This window comes from Hemiscyllium ocellatum, chromosome 10, assembly GCF_020745735.1.
Source record: "Hemiscyllium ocellatum isolate sHemOce1 chromosome 10, sHemOce1.pat.X.cur, whole genome shotgun sequence".
NCBI classification, from domain to species: Eukaryota; Metazoa; Chordata; class Chondrichthyes; order Orectolobiformes; family Hemiscylliidae; genus Hemiscyllium; species Hemiscyllium ocellatum.
In genome coordinates, this window is record NC_083410.1 from 14797800 (window position 1) to 14820789 (window position 22990).

Consider the following 22990-nt stretch of genomic DNA (forward strand, 5'->3'; position numbering starts at 1 on the left):
ATTGCTACTTGTAGGGTGCTGTTGGTACATGCCATGTTATTCTTTGATCAAATCTGTCACTGCAAAGTAAATCATTGTGCAAAGCAATTCAATCTAAACTAGTATGATAAGATGGCAGCAATATAGGGACAGGGTTTAAAAATTGCTATTTTACAGATTGAAATGATTACACGCGAAAATATTTCCACAAGATAGGCGACATTTAAATATATTTAGTTTTATTTGAAGACCTTGTATTTACATATTGCCTTATGATTGAAAATACTGAGCAGCAAATGAACTACTATTGTGTAGCAAAAACTGAAAGTGCTGGGAAAACTTAGCAGGTCTGGTAGCATTTGCAGACAGAGAAACAGAAATACCGTTTTGAGTCCAGCATGACTATTTCAGAACCAAATTCACTCTTCCCACAGTTGCTACCACATCTGCAGAGTTTTTACAGCATTTTGAATTTTTATTTCAGATTTCCACAGTATTTTTAAATATCAAACAACAGTCATTGTTTCATACAATCATTGAATGGCAACAGAAGCAGGCCATTCTGTCTGCTGTGCCAGTGCAGACTTTCTGCAAGAGCTGTCCAACTAGCCCCGCTGCTGTCTGAATATTGTAGTCTGCGTATTTTCTCTTTCGATAATTAAGTGATTCCTTTTGAAAGCCACGACTCCAGAGTATAACTGCAGACTGTGTAAGAAGTGTCAGTTTAGCTCTTTTGCTAACCGCTTTGAATTGGTGTCAGTTTTTGACCAATAAGAGACTTTATCCATATTCTGTCATGACCCCTCAATTTTGAGCACTCCCATCAAACCTTCTCCCAACTTTCTATTCTTGAGAACAAAATAGCTTTTCCAACCAATCCATGTAATTCGATTTTTATTCGTTGAACCATCTTCAATGTTTCTGCATCCTCCCTAGTGTACAGTGCCCAGAATTAGACACAATTCTCCAATGTGAGGATGAACCAATGGTGTATGAAGAAAAAAGGAAATTATGGTGAACTTGTTTTCATAGCTCCATTTATACTGCCCAGAATTCCATGTGCCTCAAATGTTTAAAACTGGGATCAGTTTAACAATTAAGTAGAACATAATTGATACAAGTGAAACTCCATTAAAAGACTGAACATTTTAAGAGGCTATATTTTAAAAAAGTCCTTCACTCATAATTAATGTGAAGCAGATTGAAAAGAACAAACTGTATGCTCTATTATCAATGAAAGTGGAGAGAAAATGAAATTTTTAGGACCATTGGTTGCCCTCTAATGCGAGGAGAAAGTGAGGACTGCAGATGCTGGAGACCAGAGTTGAAAAGCACGGTGCTGGAAAAGTGCAGCAGGCCAGACAACATCCGAGGAGCAGGAGAATCGACGCTTCGGGCATAAGCCCTTCTTCAGGAACAAGGCTGGTGAGCCAAGCGGGCTGGGATAAAAGGTGGGGAAAGGGGGGCGCTGGGAATATGATAGATGGAAGGAGGTGAGGGTGAGGGTCCATGTGGGTGCCCATGGCTACTCCTTTGGTTTGGAGGAAGTGGGAGGATTGGAAGGAGAAGTTGTTAAGAGTAGCCTTCCAATCCTCCCACTTCCTCCAAACCAAAGGAGCTGCCATGGGCACCCGCATGGGCCCCAGCTATGCCTGCCTCTTTGTCAGATATGTGGAACAGTCTATCTTCTGCAGCTACACTGGCACCATCCCCCACCTTTTCCTCCGCTACATCGATGATCGTATTGCCACTACTTCGTGCTCCCACGAGGTGGTTGAACAGTTCATCCACTTTACTAACACCTTCCACCCTGACCTCAAATTTACCTGGACCGTCTCAGACTCCTCCCTCCCCTTCCTAGACCTCTCCATTTCTATCTCAGGCGACCGACTCAACATAGACATTTACTACAAACCTACCTAAATTACAGCTCCTCCCACCCTGCCCCCTGTAAAAACATCATCTCATATTCCCAGTCCCAACCCCCGGATTCAGCACCGCCCTCTTGACTTGCAATCTTCTTCCCGACCTCTCCGCCCCCACCCCCTCTCCGGGCTATCACCCTCACCTCCTTCCACCTATCATATTCCCAGCGCCCCTCCTCCAAATCCACCCACACACTCCCCCACCCCCCCGCCCCGCCCCCCAACACCCCCCCACCTTTTATCTCAGCCCGCTTGGCACACCAGCCTCATTCCTGAAGAAGGGCTTATGCCTGAAACGTGGATTCTCCTGCTCCTCGGATGCTGCCTGGCCTGCTGTGCTTTTCCAGCACCATACTTTTCAATTCTGCCCTCTAATGCTGCCGAGGTTCACACACTGAACAGAAGTTATGAGAAATTACATGTTTGGGGAGATCCAAGATGGCGGCGACTCAGCAAGTCTGAGTTTACAGTGCTCTTCCCAAAACCTGGGTAAAGTGAGTTACTCACCCCCACCACACTTACCAAACCACCCAAAAAAAGTTTCTAACCTTAATTAGCTGCTTACTATTATATTTAAGCAGTTTAATATTAAGTGGATAATGAGTAAACCAAAGGGATCCCGCAGCTCTCAGAAAACAAAGACCCCTCCCCCACCCTCCTCTCCTCCTCCGGCTGCAGCTGATGTAAAAACAGGCCTTGAAGAGATGATTGCCAGGCTGGAAACGACACTCGTCAATTTCATTGCAGAATCCAGACAGAGATGGAATGCATTCGAAGAAAAGCTGCAGGAACACAGCCAGGCTCTCGAGGAATTACAGGGCCGAGTGAAGGGGGCAGAGCTAAAGGCCACGACCTCCGAGGCTGCAGCACAAACAGCTGCAGAACAGGTGCCAGCTCTGGAGCAAAGAGTCCGGGCCTTTGAAATCTACATGGATGACCTGGATAAGAGAAATCGGAGAAAGAATATCCGTCTTCTGGGCCTCCCTGAACAAGAAGAGAAGGGACAGTTAGTAGTATTTCTGGAGCGATGGCTGCCCCAGCTTTTAAACCTGGGGGCTGAAACTGACCGGGTAAGGGTGGAGTGGGCCTACCGGGTCGTAGCACGCGGATCTGGCCCAAACCAGCGCCCACGCCCGGTCCTGTTCCGGCTGCAGAGTTATAGGGAGAGGCAGATACTCCTGGACGCCTCCAGAAAGCTTGGAAAGGATCCTAAAGCTATGATTCATGAAGGATCCAAGATTATGTTATTTCAGGACTTCTCCCCGGCTTTGGCACGAAGGAGGAAGGCGTTTGATGAGGTGAAGAAATGTCTAAGGAACTTAAATATTCAATACACCTTACGCTACCCAGCGACGTTATGCTTTAACTACGAAGGATCCGAGTATAATTTTAGATCACCAGAAGAGGCTAAGGAACTTTTAGACTCGTTTAAATAAATCGTAAGAGACAATTTATGTTGGCTTGCCTCTTCCACACTCCGTGGGGAGAAATGGATACTTTACTCTACTTTACTTTTGCCTCTGGGAGCAGGGTTGTCTTCCCTTGCTATTTTATGTTATTATACTTAACTGTAATTTGTTGGAGTTGTAATTTTATAGTTATGTGTGTTTGTACGTGGCATTGATGCTATCAGATATACTCAGGTATGGGTGGGGAGGGGTGGGGGTGGGGCGCTCACTGTTAACTCTAGCTCGGTATTATATCTAAATCCTATTAAGGAGCGCCCGGGTCAAGGGTGGGACACTGTTTGGGAGAGGATATGGTGGACCTTTAGAAAGGAAGTAAGGCCCCCTGAGAATAAGGGGGAGGATCTCCATTCAAACATGTTTTTTTTTGTTCTTATTGTTTAGAAATAGTTTCCTTTTTATTATACTGTTATGAGTGTATTAGAGAACATTTTCTCTTGTTTGAAGGATGTAAGTGACTCAACTATACACTCTGGATAATTGTGGATTAGATTAGTAGTTAACTGAGTTTCATTGTTTTTCTTTCTTCTTTAGTATCATTCCTTTGAATTTTGATGATTATATATTTAAGATCTATTTTTATATTAATGTTTGTGCTTGAAAGTTCTGTTTATTTTTGTAAATCTGTCAAAATATTAAATTTCTAATAAAAATATCTTTAAAAAAAAAGAAATTACATGTTTTGTTTGTAGGAGTTGGACGTCACCTGGAAGCCCTGCATTTATTGGCCAATCCCTAATTGTCCTGGAGAAGGTGGTGGTAAACTGTCCTCTTAATGCTGCACTCGTTGGGACGTAGAAACACCTGCAATGCTTTTATAAGAAGACACTCCAAAGCATTTAATAGGCAATTAACTACTTGTTAAAATTTGAGTTTTTTTAAAAATCAACCTGTTAAAAAGTATTATGGCACATCTCTCGAGAGCATGTTAGACACAAACCCAAGCCCATTAGCCTCAACCTAGGGTCATTACCACTGCTCCACAATAACCCTCTCTTTTTAAGCTTAGTAATCATTGTAATGCAAGATATACAACAGACAATTTGCACACTGCACAATGTCATAATTAGCATGGTGTATAATGCTGGACAACTCATTCATTAGGGGTTAATTACTGGATGCTTTCCTCAGTTGTGTTATCCAGATGTCCACATGCCACCTGCAGAGGGGACCTTTGGCTTTTGCAGCAATCAGATTTCAGCAATCCCTCAGTAATTATCATGCAGAGTGTCAGCCTACACTTGGAACTCATTTTCTACAATAAGACTTGAAGAATGCAGAGTGACAGGTTTGAAGATATGATCAGGTTTGAAGATCACAACCACCTGAAGGAGCAGCGCTCCGAAAGCTAGTGTGCTCCCAATTAAACCTGTTGGACTATAACATGGTGTTGTGTGATTTTTAACTTTATGTTTGAAGATAGTTATGTGTTGAAAAAAGATTGCAAGGCACTGTTGGTTTTCAGGCAGCTGACTTGAACACGACACTGAGACACATTATTAATGAAGCATTTCCAAACTGAGAAACCCATGCAAGTGGCTTCGGTGTACCTGATTTCTCTCTGACAGTAGGTGCTGTGATGGAATCTTTAGTTTTGAGACTTGTCTGTTTTTTGAAACTGACCATAACTGAAATGGGGATCCAAAATGGGAAAAAGGGGAAAACTGATCCTTTCAGTTTATAAAGGAAATTAAAACTTCTCAGGAGACTGAATCTGGCAATAAGCATAAAGTAGGACACAAATTAATTCAAGCTCAGTTGAAACTCATGAGTCCAGGGGTGCAGTACAATCTCCAGCAGGTAGTTCCAAAAACTGAGAAAAAAGAAATATAGGTGCTTCAAGTGTTTCTGTTACAAGAAGTAACATTGTTGGATCCATGTCATTTAGATACCGTTAAGCACGTTCTGCAGACCTGTGCCATTTTTGGTGATGAATTATATGAAATTCAGGTTGGTTGTGCACTGCTATCAACTTGGGATCAGGCTTGATCATAAGAGAGAGGAGCTGAAATTCTTTGTGACAAAGACAGAATGTTTGAAAGAATTGTGTGGTGGATATCGATAACCTATAGACTAAATGGACTGCATTTATAATAATGTCTTAGTTGTATCTGCCATTTAATAAGTAATTTATAGTTGATAACAGACAACAATTTGCTTACAAAGTCATATTTAACTTAGGTTAATTCTGAGTATTAGAATACAGATGATTAAGGTAGTATTTAGCATTTGCTTTATTTGACCCTTGTTTGGTAAAAATTCTTCTGTTTCAACTGCAGAATCTTGGCCTTCATTTATTTAATGAATAATTGATTTTTTTTAAGAAAGATCCAAAGAGATCAAACCAGGACACACCTTTACCCAAATTCAGGTTTTAGGAATAATTAACAAAAACTAGTTTTGTCCAACAAGACAGCATTAATTACTGACCTCATAGTAAGACTGGCCCTGAGCAGCAGCAGACATGAAATGATTAAACTATATGTGAAATTCAACAGAAAAAAGTGTGGGTTCGAGGAGAATATTTTGAATCTAAACAAGGGTAATTATGACAGCATTAAAGCAGAGTTAGCTAAAGTAAACTGGCAATTTAGATTAAGATACAGGTCAACCGAGATGCAGTCGCAAACATTTAAGGGTACATTCCAGAAATCGCTTATAGATACATTTAAACAAATAAGAAAGATTCTGAGGGATGGATCCACCAACTGTGATTAACAAAAAAAAGTCAAAGAAAGTATCAAACTCAAAGAAAAGACATCTGGATGGTATATGAATAGGAAGGTTTGGAGGGATATGGGCTAGGTGGGACTAGATTAGGTTGGGATATCTGATCGGCATTGATGAGTTGGACCAAAGGGTTTGTTTCCATGCTGTACATCTCCATGACTCTATGACTCTATTACTCAAAGATAAGTTAGGACAGTAAAATTTGAGTATGGGAGAAAGTTAGACAAAAATAAAAAAGGGAATGTTTCTTCAGACATTTAAAAAAGTTATCCAAGTAACTGTCAGTGTTATAGAAAATGAGACTGAGTATTTAGTAATGAAGAATCAAGAGATGGCAGACATATTAAACATATATTTTGTGTCAGTCTTCACGAGGACGGATAGGAGTAACATTCCGAAAATAGCTGTCCATCAGGAATTGAAAGGGAAAGGGAGAAAGGTTACACTGAGTAAATTGTTGGAACTACAAGTTGACAAGTCCTGAATGCTGACATAACTCATCCTAGGTTCTTAAAAGTAGCAACTAGTGAAATAGTTAATCCATTGGCTTTAATTTTCCAAGATTGGCTAGGTTTCGGGAAGGTAAAAACGATTGGAAAATATCTTTTCTAACTCTTTTATTCAAAAGGGAGGGAAGCAGAAAGCAGGAAACTACATGCCAGCTAGCTTAACATCTGCCACAGAAAACAAAATTAGAAGCTCTTATTAAAGACATTACAACAGACTATTTGAATAAGTTAAAGCTAATCAGCCAGAGTCAACAGGGTTTTGTCAAAGGGAAATCCTAACGACCTAAGATTTAACTAATTCATTGAAGTTTTTTGAAGAAGTAACTTCTGCTGTGGATAAAATAAAACCAGTAAATGCACTGTACTTAGATTTACCTAGAAAGTATTCGATCAGGCACCATATCAAAAGATTATTGTGGAAAATAAAAGTTAGAGGTAACATACTTGCATGGATAGAATATGAGCTGGCTAACAGGAAGCAGGAATAAATGGGATTTTTTTCCAGTCTGGCAGAATGCCATAAGTAGTGTGCCAAAGGGGTCAGTACTGGGGCCTCAACACTTGACAACTTATGTATGTGATTTGGATGAACAAACCGAAGGTATAATAGTTAAATTTGTTGATGAAACAAAGATAGGCAGACAAGTGAGTTGTAAAGAGGACAAAAGGAACATAGACAAGTTGAGTGGATAAAGATCTGGCAAATGGAGCATCATGTGAGAATAGGTGAAATTGTCCATTTTGGCAGAGGATAAATAATAAGCATATTATCCAAATAGAGAGGGGTTACAAGGCTTCAAGATGGAGAGAGATCTGGGTGTCTGGTGTATGAATCATGGATAGTTAGTATGCAAATACAGCGAGTAATTAGCAAAGCCAAAAGAATGTTTTGTTCTATTACAACAGGATTAAATGCAAGAGTAGATTATAAGACTGTAAGAAATAGGTACAGGCGTATGCCATTTGGCACCTTGAGCCTGCTGTGCCTTTCAATAGGATCATGGCTAAACTGCCATTCTTTATGTCCACTTTCCTGCCCTTCCCCGTAACCCTCGATTCCCCTACTGATCAAGAATCTAATTATCTCAGCCTTAAATATACACAAGAACTCTGCTCCATAGCGCTCTGTGGCAAGGAATCCAAAGATACTCAAACCTCAGAAGTAATTTATCATCTCAGTCTGAAACAGGCTCCTCTTTATTGGGAAACCATGCCCTCCAGTCCAAGACTTTCTCATGAGGGGAAACACCCCCCCCACCCCCCCAGCATTTACCCTGTCAAGATCCTTAAGACCTTTAAGAATTCTGTGTATGTCAATGAGACTGCCTCTCATTCTGCTAAACACCAATGAGTAGAGTCCCAACCTATTTAGCCTTTGGTCATATGACAATCCCTCATATCAGAGATCATCTTTGTGAATCTTTCCTGAACTTCCAATGAAACAATATCTCTCCTTTAATAAGAGGACCAAAACTGCTCTCAGAACTGCTAATGTGGTCTTACCAGTACCTTGTACATTGTTGTGGTTCTGTTCGCCGAGCTGGGAATTTTTGTTGCAAACGTTTCGCCCCCTGTCTAGGTGACATCCTCAGTGCTTGGGAGCCTCCTGTGAAGCGCTTCTGTGATGTTTCCTCCGGCATTTATAGTGGTTTGTCTCTGCCACTTCCGGTTGTCAGTTCCAGCTGTCCGCTGCAGTGGCCGGTATACAAATCTTCTCACAAACTTTGAGTACCTTGTACAGTTGCAGAAAGATTTCCCTACTCTTATTTCAAAGGAGTTTGAGTATAAGGGCCAATATTCCACGAGCATTACTCATTACCTGCTGCACCTGTGTGCCAGCATTCCATGTTTCATGGAGAAAGTGAGGACTGCAGATGCTGGAGATCAGAGCTGAAAATGTGTTGCTGGAAAAGCGCAGCAGGTCAGGCAGCATCCAAGGAGCAGGAGAGGGCATGAGCCCTTCCTGAAGAAGGGCTCATGCCCGAAATGTCGACCCTCATTCCTGAAGAAGGGGTCATGCCCGAAACATCGACTCTCCTGCTCCTTGGATGCTGCCTGACCTGCTGCGCTTTTCCAGCAACACATTTTCAGCTTCCATGTTTCATGTACAAGTACCCCCCACCAAGTCTCTGAGTTGCAATTTTTCCCCATTTGAATAATATTCTGTTCTTTTGCTCACCCTTCCAAAATTAATAGCTTGGCATTTTCCCACATTCTACTCCAATTGCCAACTTTCTGCCCATTTACTTAACCTATCAATATTGCTAAACTGATTGCACCCTACTCCAACCTACCTTTCCAACTATTTTTGCATCATCTACAAATTTGACGACCATACATTCACTTCCGCCAAGTCATGAATACATACTGTCAACAGATGCAGTCCTACCACTGATCCCTTTGGAACCTCACTGGTCACAGGTCATCAATCTGCAAAGACTCCTTATCCAACTTGCTATTCCCTTCCCAGGAGCCAATTCTATGCCAATATACTACCTCCAACACTATGAGCTCTTATCTTGCAACCTAACCTTTTCAGAGGTACTTTGTTGGACACCTTCTGGAAGTTCAAATACAACATACCTACTGGTTTACCTCTTTTCACTCTGGTTCAGTCTTTCTTGGAAAACTGTAATAAATTAGTTGGGCATGATTTCCCTTTTGTGAAGCCATGCTGATTCTGCTTGATTAGATTACAGTATTCAAAATGTTCTTCTATTAGTTCCTTAATAATGGACTCCAATACTTTTCTAAGAGTAGATGTTAGATTAATTGGCCTATCATTACTTACCTTTTGCCTCTCTCCCTTTCGGAGAAAGGATGTTACATTAGAAATTTTCTAATTCTCTGGTACTTCTCCAGAATCCAGCAAACTTTGGAAAAGCACAACCAATGCATCTGCTATCTCTGTAGCTATTTATTTTAAGATTCTAGGATGCAAGTTATCAGGGCTAGGGGACTTTGTGCCCCATTAGTTTGTCTAAATCTACTTCTTTAGCAAGGATGGTGGTACTTAATTCCTCCCTGTGTCCTTTATTATTTATGCTTCAGTTGCACAGAGCATTGGTAAGGCTGCATCTGGGGTACTGTGTAACAGTACTGGTCACTATACTTACAAAGTGAATTTAATGTGTTTGAAGCACTTGACTGAAGACTTACTTGACTAATAGCTGGAATAAGTGGATGGCCTTTTAAGTAATTTTAGACAGCCATGGCTTGTATCCTCTGGAGTTTACAAAAATCAAAAATGATTTCATTGAAACATAAAAGACCCTGAGGTGACATGATGGGATGAAACTGGAAAATAAGTTTCCTTTTGTGGCAGAAATTAGAACTAGGGGCCATATTTTCAAAATAAGGATTCGTCCATTTAAGACAGATGAGAAAAACATTTTCTCTTAAGAGCATTGAGTGTCCTTGGAAGTCCCTGGCCCAAAAGGCAGTAGATGCAGAAACTTTAAATATTAAGGCAATGGTAGATAAATTCGTGACTACCGTGGAGGTGAAAGATTTGACAGTATGGAGGAATGTAGATTGAAGTTAAAATCAGATTGGCCATTATCTTATATAATGGCATTACAGACTGAAAGGCTTGCTCATGTTCCTTATTTGTACATTCAGAGAGCTCATACATTTGTGCAATGATACTGAAGATAAATTAACTGAATTCAGGCATCATACCGGAGAGCATCTGATCAATTTCCTGCTGCTTATTCAGCCGAGATCACAGCTGGAACATTAACTGACAGAGTTACCTGGACCGAGAAAAGAGAAATCCAGTGACTAGCTTACTCCAGGTTCCCCCAATATTGCAGCAATGCCTGCTTAAACAACCATTTCCTTGATAACTACAATACTGTTCAACTCAGCTAATACACAACTGAATCTAAACTTCCAGCATCAAGCAAGTCAAATGAGAACGTGTCAACTCCTAAGAGACCACTTATTTATTTACCATTACAACCATTCTCAAACAAGATAGCCACTGGCAATTAGGCAATGGCAAACATGGATTTAAATATTAAATAGCAATCAAATACCCATTCCTGCCTTTTGTCACAGTATCAAGTTGTGAAACACTTCTGAGAGTGGTGGGAGTAAATCTTTGATTTACATACAATAAATTTAACCCACATTGGGATGTTTAACAACTTCTTTACAGCTTGGTCCAAAAAGATATGGCCAGAATACTGTTGGTATGAACCACGACCTCTAGATATTGCTATGGATAAACAGTTTGGACAGAAATCTCTAGATCAGTACAACTGATGAATGGTACTGAATTAAATACAATGGGATATAGATCAGACAGCATGAAAATCAATAGCAACCACTTCCTGGCATTTCAAGATGGGCAACATGTGCCAAAAATGCAGAGCTATATTACCAAATCATTATGACATAAATTTGAGATTACTGTGGGGGAAACTGATAAGCAGCCAAGCACTCATCATGGGGGAGTTAGATGGAAAGTAATTTCTTGTTATGCTTGCACATCTCCTTTCAGCTAATTTAGAAAGCAAAATGAAAAGGGTGGAAAAAAAGGGTGCCCCCTCATGCTCCATTACATTACTAGGTATATTTCAGATGAGACATTACACAGTTATTCTGGTGCACTCGACAGACATTAAACATCCTATGGCACTATTTGAAGAAGAGCAGAGACATATTCTCTCCCACAACATGGTCAATATTTATTGCTCAATCAATTTCAGTAAAACAGATCATCTGGTCATTATCACATTGTTGTTTATGGGCCTAGTTATGTTTAATTCAACTGCTACAGTTCCAACATGAACTTGCGAAATGCATTCATCATTTTAAAGTGCTTTGAGCTATCCTTAGATTGTAATAAGCACAATACAAATTCAGGTCTTTCTTTTTTGTGTTGATGCAGAATGTTCCAGGAAACACACAGAACCAAGATGGCAAGAAGGCAACTCAATTGCTTAGAGAAGGCAAAACAGACTGGTTTCTCATGTCTGATGGCTGTCCTGTGATCTTGCACAGGAAATAGAGACATACTAAGCGAACCTGCATACCAGATAAAGTGGGCAAAACAAAAATCCCATGACTGTAAAAGACTACAAAAGGCAGAGAAACTTGAGAAGTTATATAAATAGGTCATTGTATCACTTTCAGAACAGTTCTGTCATTTAAAAGTGATAGTACCTTCTTATTACAATATAATGGCAAATGGCCTAATTCTGCTCCTTTATCTTATGAACTTATAAACTGAACAAATAACAATGGTTTATACACAATTTTATGTGAATTTGGTGCTTCTTGAGTGTAGACACCAAACAGGTGACAGACTTATTGACTGTAGGGGCAGTAAATAAATTTGACAAACATGTCCTTCCCACAATACTGACGTTTACAAACAGTTACATTTCCAGTACAGGGGTACAACAATGCTTATTCCTGATGAAGGGCTTATGCTCGAAACGTCGAATTCTCTATTCCTGAGATGCTGCCTAACCTGCTGTGCTTTGACCAGCAACACATTTGCAGCTGTGATCTCCAGCATCTGCAGACCTCATTTTTTACTCGTACAACAATGATATCAATCTTCTTTTAAGACAGTGGAGACAAACTTATCTCAAACAAAATTAAAACTATTCTTCCTAGCATTCCAAGTGTACATATTTCAGCTTAATGTCTTCAGGATCAATACAACCATTTGTTCAAACCCCACAGTACCCTAACAGCAGATGCCAAAAAGTTATCAAGGATTCCAATTGAACCGTGAGGTCTTGACGAACTTTTCTGATGGCCAGTTCTTGATTTTTTTTAAATCACCCACAGCTAGCCTCACTGACCTCACTTCGTTAATGCCTGAAGTTTCCTGTTTCCTTCATCACCTTCAAAATCCCTCACAAAATCTATTCGCATAAGCTTCTGGTCACCTCCAACATTTTTTATGGCTACCCTAACGCCTGTGAAGAACTTTGAATTCATATCTAATTTATTAAAGGCTCAAACTGTCGTGCTTGCGACGCATAGGGAAATATGCAGTATATTAAGAACAGATGACAGTACACCTTGAGCTGTCATTAATACTGAACTATTCGTCATTGTCAAAAACGAAGCCTATAAACAGTTTTTATAGTAATCATGTTTTTGTTTAGAGATTTCAGACCATTCAGAGTGCTTCGCAATTACGCATTTTTTCAATAAATAACTTCATAAACCCCACATGGATCCAATCGTCACAGTGACTAAGCAGGTACCTATCCTGACTGCGGATGCGGAAGTCAGAAAAACTGCACTATACAGCATACTGTACAAAAAAAGGACGTGGCAATAAAAAATAAAGTCAATCTCTCACCGCACTCCACGAAGTCTTCAGAGTTTCCAAATTCAGATTGCATGATACAGCCTTGCTTCTGCAGATGGTTATTGCTATTAAAGGACAAAAGCGAAGAAAAGTACTCGGCCCAGGCCGAGCGGCATTGGGAAAACAATAAAAGTTGAGTAACAACGACGGCCGCCGCGACTGACTGACTGGCAGCTGCCATTTTTTTTGCGGGTCTGCTTCTTTGGGAAACGTACAAGGGGGTGGAGGTGGGAAACGCTGCAATCTGGAAGATGTAGTTCTACCGGGTTAGACACTGGTTTGTTCAATCCGAGAGAGGACTACATCTCCCGAGAGGCCCTGGGTGACGTCTTCGCACGCGAACACCCCGCCGGAGCGTCACGCCGGGCTGGTAACCTGGCAACGGTAAGGAGCTGGGGTGTGTGTGAGGAGAAGGTCTGGGCCCCGCGCTCGGGTTTTTAAAAGTGAACGGCCGTTGGTCAGAATGGCGGCATGTTATCGGTGCGTCGAATGTAATGAGAAGGCACAAGAACTTCACAGGGACTACAGCCACGGGATCATCAAGATAACCATTTGTGTAAGTGCAGAATCTTACCCACCCTCAAACAACGTCCCTAGAATCAGGTACGATTGTTACCTTGTAAAACAAGCCATTCAGTCCATCATGTGTGCTGAAGGATCCCATTTCCGCCGCGTAGGACTTCCCCAGGATGGGACACTAAATAGATTAGATTAGATTACTTACAGTGTGGAAACAGGCCCTTCGACCCAACAAGTCCACACCGACCCACCGAAGTGCAACCCACCCATACCCCTAACCTAACACTACGGGCAATTTAGCATAGCCAATTCACCCGACCCACACATTTTTGGACTGTGGGAGGAAACCGGAGCACCCGGAGGAAACCCACGCAGACACGGGGAGAACGTGCAAACTCCACACAGTCAGTCACCTGAGTCGGGAATTGAACCCGGGTCTCAGGCGCTGTGGGGCAGCAGTGCTAACCACTGTGCCACCGTGAACTCTGATTAAGTTATAACAATTCTGGGTTCTGCACGAATGTGTAAGCAGAACACCAATCCCTCACGGTTCTGGCTCAGGGAAGTTAGAACCAAAGAAATGATACAGAATAGGTGAGGGCTTTAGGCCCATCTTGTTCATGCCAACGATACCCAGTTCCCTTTTCTAATCCCATCTTCCTTATGATGATGTGAAAGCCTCAAAAGGGGGTCACATTAGGAAAAGAAGTAGGAAAAGAGACCTACCATTCCCCTCACTGCTTCTTTATTGCACTCTACATGGTCTTTTCCAGGTTTAAAGAAGATGTTGTATTGGACAGGTGTTTGAGAAAACACAAAAGGTTAAGTTATAACATGAGAAATTGTAAGTTTATTTGCTGAGCTGGAAGGTTTGCTATCAGATGTTTTGTCATGAACATCATCAGTGAGCCTCCTTTGGAAAGGCAAGGACTGATTAGGGATAGTCAGCATGGCTTTGTGCATGGGAAATCATATCTTACAAACTTGATTGAGTTTTTTTGAAGAAGTAACAAAGATGATTGATGAGGGCAGAGCAGTAGATGTAATCTATATGGACTTCAGTAAGGCGTTCGACAAGGTTCCCCATGGGAGAATGACGAGCAAGGTTAGATCTCGTGGAATACAGGGAGAACTAGCCATTTGGATACAGAACTGGCTCAAAGGTAGAAGACAGAGGGAGGTGGAGGGTTGTTTTTCAGACTGGAGGCCTGTGACCAATGGAATGCCACAAGGATCGGTGCTAGGTCCTCTACATTTTGTCACTTACATAAATGATTTGGATGCGAAAATAAGAGGTACAGTTAGTAAGTTTGCAGATGACACCAAAATTGGAGGTGTGGTGGACAGCGAAGAGGGTTACCTCAGATTACAACAGGATGGGCCAATGGGCTGAGAAGTGGCAGACAGAGTTTAATTCAGATAAATGCAAGATGCTGCATTTTGGGAAAGGAAATCTTAGCAGGACTTATACGCATAATGGTAAGGTCCTCGGGTGTGTTGCTGAACAAAGAGACCTTGGAGTGCAGGTTCATAGCTCCTTGAAAGTGGAGTCACAGGTAGATAGGATAGTGAAGAAGGGGTTCGCTATGCTTTCCTTTATTGGTCAGAGTATTGAGTACAGGCATTGGAGGTCATGTTACAGCTGTACAGGACATTGGTTAGGCCATTGTTGGAATATTGCATGCAGTTCTGGTCTCCTTCCTATTGGAAAGATGTTGTGAAAGTTGAAAGAGTTCAGAAACGATTTGCAAGGATGTTGCCAGAGTTGCAGGATCTGAGCTATAAGGAGAGGCTGAACAGGCTGGGGATGTTTTCCCTGGAGCGTCGGAGGCTGAGGGGTGACCTTACAGAGGTTTACAAAATTATGAGAGGCATAGATAGGATAAATAGGCAAAGTGTTTTCCCTGGGGTCGGGGAGTCCAGAACTAGAGGACATAGGTTTTAGGTGAGAGGGGAAAGATATAAAAGAGACCTAAGGGGCAACTTTTTCACGCAGAGGGTGGTACGTGTATGGAATGAGCTGCCAGAGAATGTGGTGGAGGCTGGTACAATTGCAACATTTAAGAGACATTTGGATGGGTATCTGAATAGGAAGGGTTTGGAGGGATATGGGCCGGGTGCTGGCAGGTGGGACTAGATTGGGTTGGGATATCTGGTCAGCATGGACAGGTTGGACCGAAGGGTCTGTTTCCATACTGTACATCTCTATGACTCAGTAAAGTGCTGGTGTTCTGTCCCACTTTCTATTCTTGGTCTAAGGTGGATGAAAACATTTCCGGTTCTTTTTCTCAGAGATTGGTAAATGGGGTCCAAATCAATGTGTTTATTGGTTTGAATGCCAGGCCTTGAGGAATTCCCGCATGTGTCTCTGTTCATCCTGTCCTGGGATGGATGTGTTATTCTGGTCAAAGTGGTATTCTTCTTTGTCTGCATGTAAGGATACTCATGATAGTGGGTCATGTCTTTTGGTGGCTAGTTGGTGGTCATGGATCCTGGTAGCTAGTTTTCTGCCTGTCTCTCCAATGTACTGTTTGTTACAGTCCTTTCAGTTATATAAATCATGTGAAATTGACAAGATCTCCAAAAAAAAAGCCTAATGGATTGAACACACCTCTCTTTTAGGATGACCTAAGGTACACAAACCAGCCCCCACCCCCCACCCCTTGTACCTATAGTCTTACTCCCTGGCACACGACATACAGACTACTGATTGAACTCCACTGAAGACTGAAACACCTAGATGAAGACTCATACCACTCCATCCACTCCAGAGTTCCTGAACGTCATCAAAGATACCACATTAGAAGAGGATAAAGTAATGGCCTCCTTTGACGTAACAGCCTATTCACATCAATTAACATCAGCCTGGCCAAAGAGACATTGACCACACTATGAGATGAATCAAGGGCACAAACACCAGACAGCACCAACTTCATCAGCAAGGACAACATCCTCCCGCAAATAGACCTGTGCCTCTCTACCCACTTCAGCTTCAACAACAAAACCTACAAACAAATCAACGCAACACTCATGGAATCACCATGTCGGGCTTCTTAGCAGAGGCAGTAATACAGAAACTTGAACAAACAGTCCTCTCTACGATCCACACAAAACTTTGGGTTCACGATGTGGATGATACCTTTGTCATCACAAAATGGAACAAATTAGAGGAAACCTACAACTTCATTAACAACATCCTTACTAGCAGAAATTTCACAAAACAGGAGGAAAGTAACAACAGACTCCCTTTCCTAGATGTCATAGTGGAACAAACAATAAATGGAGAACTGCAGACTAGCGTCCACAGGACAGCAACACGCACAGACCAGATACTTAACTACAGAAGCAACCGTCCCAACACCCACAAACAGAGCTACATCAGGACATTATTTAAATGAGCCACAACACACTGCAGCACCCAGAAACTACAACTGGCAGAAGAAAAATATTCAAGAACAACAGGTACTCTATAAACACAGTCCTCCAATTCTTAAACAACAAACTCAAACAAGTAGACACAACACGCCCAGAAACTCTAGCCACATTGCCATATATCAAAGACATCTTGGAGATGACTATCAAACTGCTCCAACCACCTACCAACGAACTGAAAAAGCAACGAATGAACCTAAAGGACCCTATACCAACAACAAGCAAAACCAATGTCATTAACAAAATACCCCGCAAGGACTGTCACAAACACTACCTCGGACAGACAGGCAGGAAACTAGCCACCAGGATACCTGAACATCACTGTCACAATGCTGGTCTTGTACAAGGTTACTTTTGCTCTTGAGTATTTTTCAGAGAGGGGTAATTGCCCACGCTCCATTGTGTCTGAAGTTTGAATGGTTCACTGGGACCTTGTTGTTTACCCTGACAGTGATTCAGGCCAAAAGCTTGAAAGGTCTTTTGAAAAACTGGTATCGTCAAGGGCGTATGGCTGCTCTCTAGCTGTGCAGTTCACTTCAGTTCGGAAGTGAGTTGATAAGATTCGCAGGGGAAACTGGAAACCTTCTTTCTGTCCTTCTGTCCTTACAACTTTGAACTGTAAGTTGCCTGTGCCATTGTTTACTGTTTGTGCTAAAGGGTGTGTGTTTTGGGACTGTTACAAGTATTTACGGAACAGCATCATTTAGTTGGGCTTGGATAGGATAGGTTATCCAGTATTCTGTTTTCTGCTCTTTGTGTTTCATTCAGTAAATTTGTAAATAAATTTTATTTATTTAAAACTTGAAGTGGATCCAGCTAATTTACTCAAGGAATATCCCCTTTACACCTAGCTAAACAAATAGCAAAGTTACCGTCTTAGCTACCTGCTTAAAAATGTTTTGAGGACTCTAGCCTAGTCCATAACATCAACTAACCACCAAAAGACATGACCCACTGTCACTAGTATCTTTGCTCACAGATAAAGAAGTGTCGTCCTATTTCTCCACCCCGCCCCAGTCAAAGCAAAACACTCAGAAACTCAGTGTAGTTTTACCTCATTCATCTTTACTCTGGGTCCTGGAAGGAGAGAGAATGATCGTCCATATGCACAGAGACATGAGTTCACAGTCTTCTCTGCAATGGCAGTCTCTTAATGAATTATATCGTCTTTTTTACAGGGAGGACCATCCAGATAAGGCATCATGCATGTTGGTTGGGTGACTGTTACAATCATCGAACATCAACTGCCTTCTGCTGTTACACAATGCATGTTTTTCACCTTGACTGTCTTCACATAATGAATACTTTCACTTTGTTAAACTGAACTTACATACTGAATGCTTCTAATATTGTTAAATGGCTCTGCATAATGAATGCTTTTCCACCTTGTTAACCCATTACCCTTGCCTCCAGTTCTTATCTGATGTGAGTCATGCTCGGTTGAACCTGTTTCACAAAACTCAGGACTTAACTCTTTCTCTACCTGCTTATACCCTAAACACATTCTCAGAAGAAGCATCACTTCGACTGGGACAACACATCAATCCTAGGTCAGGCTAAACAGAGATATGCATGGGAATTCCTTGAGGCCTGGCGTTCAAACCAATTTGGACCCCATTTACCAACCTGCCTTATTTCCCAAGAGTAGGTCAAGTTTTGCACCTTCTCTAGTTGGTACATCCACATACTGAGTCAGAAAAATGCCTTGTGCAACATTTAATAAATTCCTCTCCATGTAAACCCTTAATACTATGGCAGTCCCAATCGATGTTTGGAAAATTAAAATCCCCTACCATAACCACCCTATTATTCTTACAGATAACTAAAATCTCCGAACAAAATTGTTTTTCAATTTCCCGCTGACTAATAAGGAGTCTATAATACAATCCCAATAAAGTGATCATCCCTTTCTTATTTCTCAGTTCCACCCAAATAACTTCCCTGGATGTATTTCCAGGAATATCCTCGATCAGCACAGTTGTAATGCTATCCCTTATCAAAAACGCCCGCCTGCCCCCCCTCTCTTGCCTCCCTTTCTATCCTTCCTGTAGCATTTGTATCCTGGAACATTAAGCTGCCTGTCCTGCCCACCCTGAGCCATATTTTGTAATTACTATGATATCCCAGTCCCATGTTCCTAACCATACCCTGAGTTCATCTGCCTTCCCTGTTAGGCCACTTGCATTGAAATAAATGCTGTTTAATTTATTAGTCCTGCCTGACCTGACTGTTTGACTCGCTTCTTTTCTCAACTGTACCAGTCTCAGATTGATCGCTTTTGTCACTATCTCCCTGGGTTCCCATTGGAGACTGATTAGCAAGGTTAGATCTCATGGAATACAGGGAGAACTAGACATTTGGATACAGAACTGGCTCAAAGGTCGAAGACAGAGGGTGGTGGATGAGGGTTGTTTTTCAGACTGGAGGCCTGTGATCTGTGGAGTGCCACAAGGATCGGTGCTGGGTCCACTACTTTTTGTCATTTACATAAATGATTTGGATGCGAGCATTAAGAGGTTTGCAGATGACACCAAAATTGGAGGTGCTGTGGACAGCAAAGAGGGTTATCTCAGATTACAACAGGATCTTGTCCAGATGGGCCAATGGGTTGAGAAGTGGCAGATGGAGTGAGTATAATTCAGATGAATGCGAGATGCTGCATTTTGGGAAAGCAAATCTCAGCAGAATTTATGCATTTAATGGTAAGGTCCTGGGAGTGTTGTTGAACAAAGAGACCTTGGAGTGCAAGTTCATAGCTCCTTGAAAGTGGAGTCGCAGGTAGATAGGATAGTGAAGAAGGCGTTTGCTATACTTTCCCTTATTGGTCAGAGCATTGAGTACAGGAGTTGGGAGGTCATGTTACGGCTGTACAGGACATTGGTCAGGCCACTGTTGGAATATTGCATGCAATTCTGGTCTCCTTCCTATCGGAAAGATGTTGTGAAACTTGAAAGAGTTCAGAAAAGATTTACAAGGATGTTGCCAGGGTTGAAGGATTTGAGCTACAGGGAGAGGCTGAACAGGCTGGAGCTGTATTCTCTGGAGCATCGGGGGCTGAGGGGTGACCTTACAGAGGTGTACAAAATTATGAGGGGCATGGATAGGATAAATAGGCAAAGTCTTTTCACTGGGTTCGAGGAGTCCAGAACTAGAGGGCATAGGTTTAGGGTGAGAGGAGAAAGATATAAAAGAGACATATGGGGCAACTTTTTCATGCAGAGGGTGATGCGTGTATGGAATGAACTGCCAGAGCAAGTGGTGGAGGCTGGTACAATTGCAATATTTAAGAGGCATTTGGATGGGTATATGAATAGGAAGGGTTTGGAGGGATATGGGCTGGGTGCTGACAGGTGGGACAAGATTGGGTTGGGATATCTGGTCGGCATGGATGGGTTGGACCGAAGGGTCTGTTTCCATGCTGTACATCTCTCTGACTCTAGGATCTGAGGAAAATAACTGGAAATACTATCACCCACCTTAACAGACCAAGACACATAAATAGAAAGTGGGACAGAACAGCAGTGTTTCACCGGCGGCTCACTGATGATGTTTCCTAGCATGGTGACAAAATATCTGAAAACAAACTTCTAGCTCAGCGAGCAAACTTTCAACCTGAGCTTCAAAACTTCTCGAAATTTACATTCATAAGAATATAGTCCACAATGTTGGAGGTAGTATATTGGCATGGGTTGGGAATTGGCTCATGACAGGAAACAGGGTGGGAATAAAGGGTTCTATTTCAGGTTGTTGACCTACACCAGGAATCCTTGCTGGGACTGCAACTGTCCACTTTGCTTTCTTCTTCCAGATTATCATTATACAAATTTACTGTAGCCAAATTTACAGATGACACAAAATATGTGGAAATGTCGATTGCACGAGTGATACAGGTGCAGCAGTTAATCAGGAAGGCTGATGGAATGTTGGCCCTTATTTCAAGGGGTTTGGAGTGTAAGAGTAGAAAAGTCTTATTGCAAGATGATGAGACCACATCTGGAGTGCTGAGAGATGTTTTGGTTTCTTTATTTAAGAAAAGATATTATGTCATTGCACGCAATTCAAGGTTTGCTAGGATGATTCCTGACATTGAGGGTTTGTTTTATGAGCCAATGTTAAACAGGTTTGGACTCTACTCACTGGAGTGTAAAAGAATGAGAGATGATTTCACTGAAGAATATAGGATTCTTCAGGGGCTTGACATGATAACTGCTGGGAGGATGTTTCTCCTCCTGGAGAGTGCAGAACCAAAAGGCATTGTCTCACTATCATGGATGCCAAATCAAGAATGAGACAGGATGGGATTTCTTATCAGAGATTTGGGTCTCTTTGGACATCCTTGCCAGAGAAAGCAATGGAGGCTGCATATTTGAGGCTTAGATTAATTCTTGATTAGTTAGGGATTCAAGGGTCAAAGGGAAAGGGCAGGAAAGTAGATGTGAGGAATTTCAAATCATTCATGGTACTGTTAAAGGAGCAGGCTTGAGGGGCTGAATGACCTACTGTTCCTGTTTCTTCTGGTCTTATAAGATTTATTTTGAATGGTGTCACCAGATGACACAAAGAGTGCATGTATTCACTGCCATGATATAACAAGTGTTGGAAATAAATGGCACTGCTGGAAGTGTCTCAATGTGGATGACCATGTTGAAGGTCCTTGTACATATGCCATACTGTCGACCCGCTTCTTTGAAATAGCAGCTGTTAACCCAATTCCTGTTAGAGAACAATCCTGAGAAGCTGCTGCCGGATTACACACTGTAAAGGATGTTTCAGGAGGCTGCTGCAGCAGTGAAGGTGGTGTGATCCATTCTTTATGGCCATTGTGGCTGCGTACTGGTGGGTCCTGCAGAGTGGTGGTCTGCTTCGGCAGCGTGATGTGTCCAGCTCAAGATTCCAATGGCCTGGATAAGTGGCACTTTCAGCAATGGGGTGGGTTCAACCCAGTATTCCAATGGTCTGGATGAGTTGACTTGTATGGAGTCTTCTGTCCCAGAATTCCAATGGCCCAACATTGTGGTCTGCTTCAGCAATGAGACGTGGTGGATCCTTGAAGCGGTCTCTGTGGCATCTTTGGTGACATGATAATCCAACTTGAGATTTGACGGCTTCCATGTCAACTTTCTGTTTTGATGAAGAAAGTGGTTCCTGCCATTTCCTCAACCTTGGAAACCCATGAGCTGTGAATTGAACAAAGATGAATTGTATCTTAATTTTTTAAAATATGATTTTTGTTATTAATAAAGGTGTTGGAATATAGCGACTTAAATGCTTTTCACAGTATGTTTTGTAAAAATATAAGTGACGATAAATTCTGAATGTAAGTTCACTCACTGAGGTAGAAACTTCATTTTCAGATGTTTCTTCACCATACTAGGTAACATCATACTAGGCATTCCTGAAGAAGGGCTTATGCCTGAAACATTGATTCTCCTGTTCCTTTGATGCTGCCTGACCTGTTACGCTTTTCCAGCAACACATATTTTTAAGCCAACGTCATCAGTGAGCCTCCAGTGAAGCACTGGTGTAAGTGATCCGCTTTCTTTTTGTGTTTTGGGTTCCTTGGGTTAGTGATGTCATTTCCGATGGTGATGTCATTTACTGTTCTTTGTCTCCTGTGGGGTGGGGTGGTAAATGGAGTCCAAGTAGATGTGTTTGTTGATTGAGTCCTGGTTGGAATACCATGCTTCTAGGAATTCTCGTGCATATCTGGCTTGCCCTATGATGGATGTGTTGTCCCAGTCAAGGTGGTGTCCTTCCCCATCTGTATGTAAGGATACTAGTGAGAATGTCATCTGTTTTTGTGGCTAGTTGATGTTCATGTATATCAGTGACTCATTTACTGCCTGTTTGTCCAATGTCACGTTTGTTACAGATCTTGCAAGGTATTTTGTAAATGACATTAGTTTACAAAACAAGCCACCAGGATATATGAACATCCACTAGCCACAAAAAGACATGTCCCACTCTCACTCGTATCCTTAAAAACAGATGAGGAAGGACACCACTTCGACTGGGACAACACAGCCATCCTAGGACAAGCCAAACAGAGAGAGACACGAGAATTCCTAAAGCATGGCATTCCAATACATC

At 41.9% G+C, this 22990-nt stretch overlaps 2 protein-coding genes across 5 annotated transcripts in view; one reads left to right on the top strand and one right to left on the bottom strand.

Moving 5' to 3' along the window:
• ttc13 (tetratricopeptide repeat domain 13) overlaps window positions 1–13134 on the bottom strand; it is a 62302-nt gene extending 49168 nt beyond the window's left edge. For both annotated transcript variants that reach the window (XM_060830807.1, XM_060830806.1), the window contains exon 1: window positions 12941–13134. In XM_060830807.1, coding sequence (XP_060686790.1) covers window positions 12941–13130 — 190 coding nt within the window. In that variant the 5' untranslated portion in view covers window positions 13131–13134. The remainder of the gene's footprint in view (window positions 1–12940) is intronic.
• Window positions 13135–13308: 174 nt separating this feature from the next.
• arv1 (ARV1 homolog, fatty acid homeostasis modulator) overlaps window positions 13309–22990 on the top strand; it is a 36823-nt gene continuing 27141 nt past the window's right edge. For all 3 annotated transcript variants that reach the window (XR_009645070.1, XR_009645071.1, XM_060830808.1), the window contains exon 1: window positions 13309–13505. Coding sequence is in view for 1 of the 3 variants with exons in the window: in XM_060830808.1 (XP_060686791.1) it covers window positions 13413–13505 (93 nt within the window). In the remaining 2 variants the exon portion in view is untranslated. The remainder of the gene's footprint in view (window positions 13506–22990) is intronic.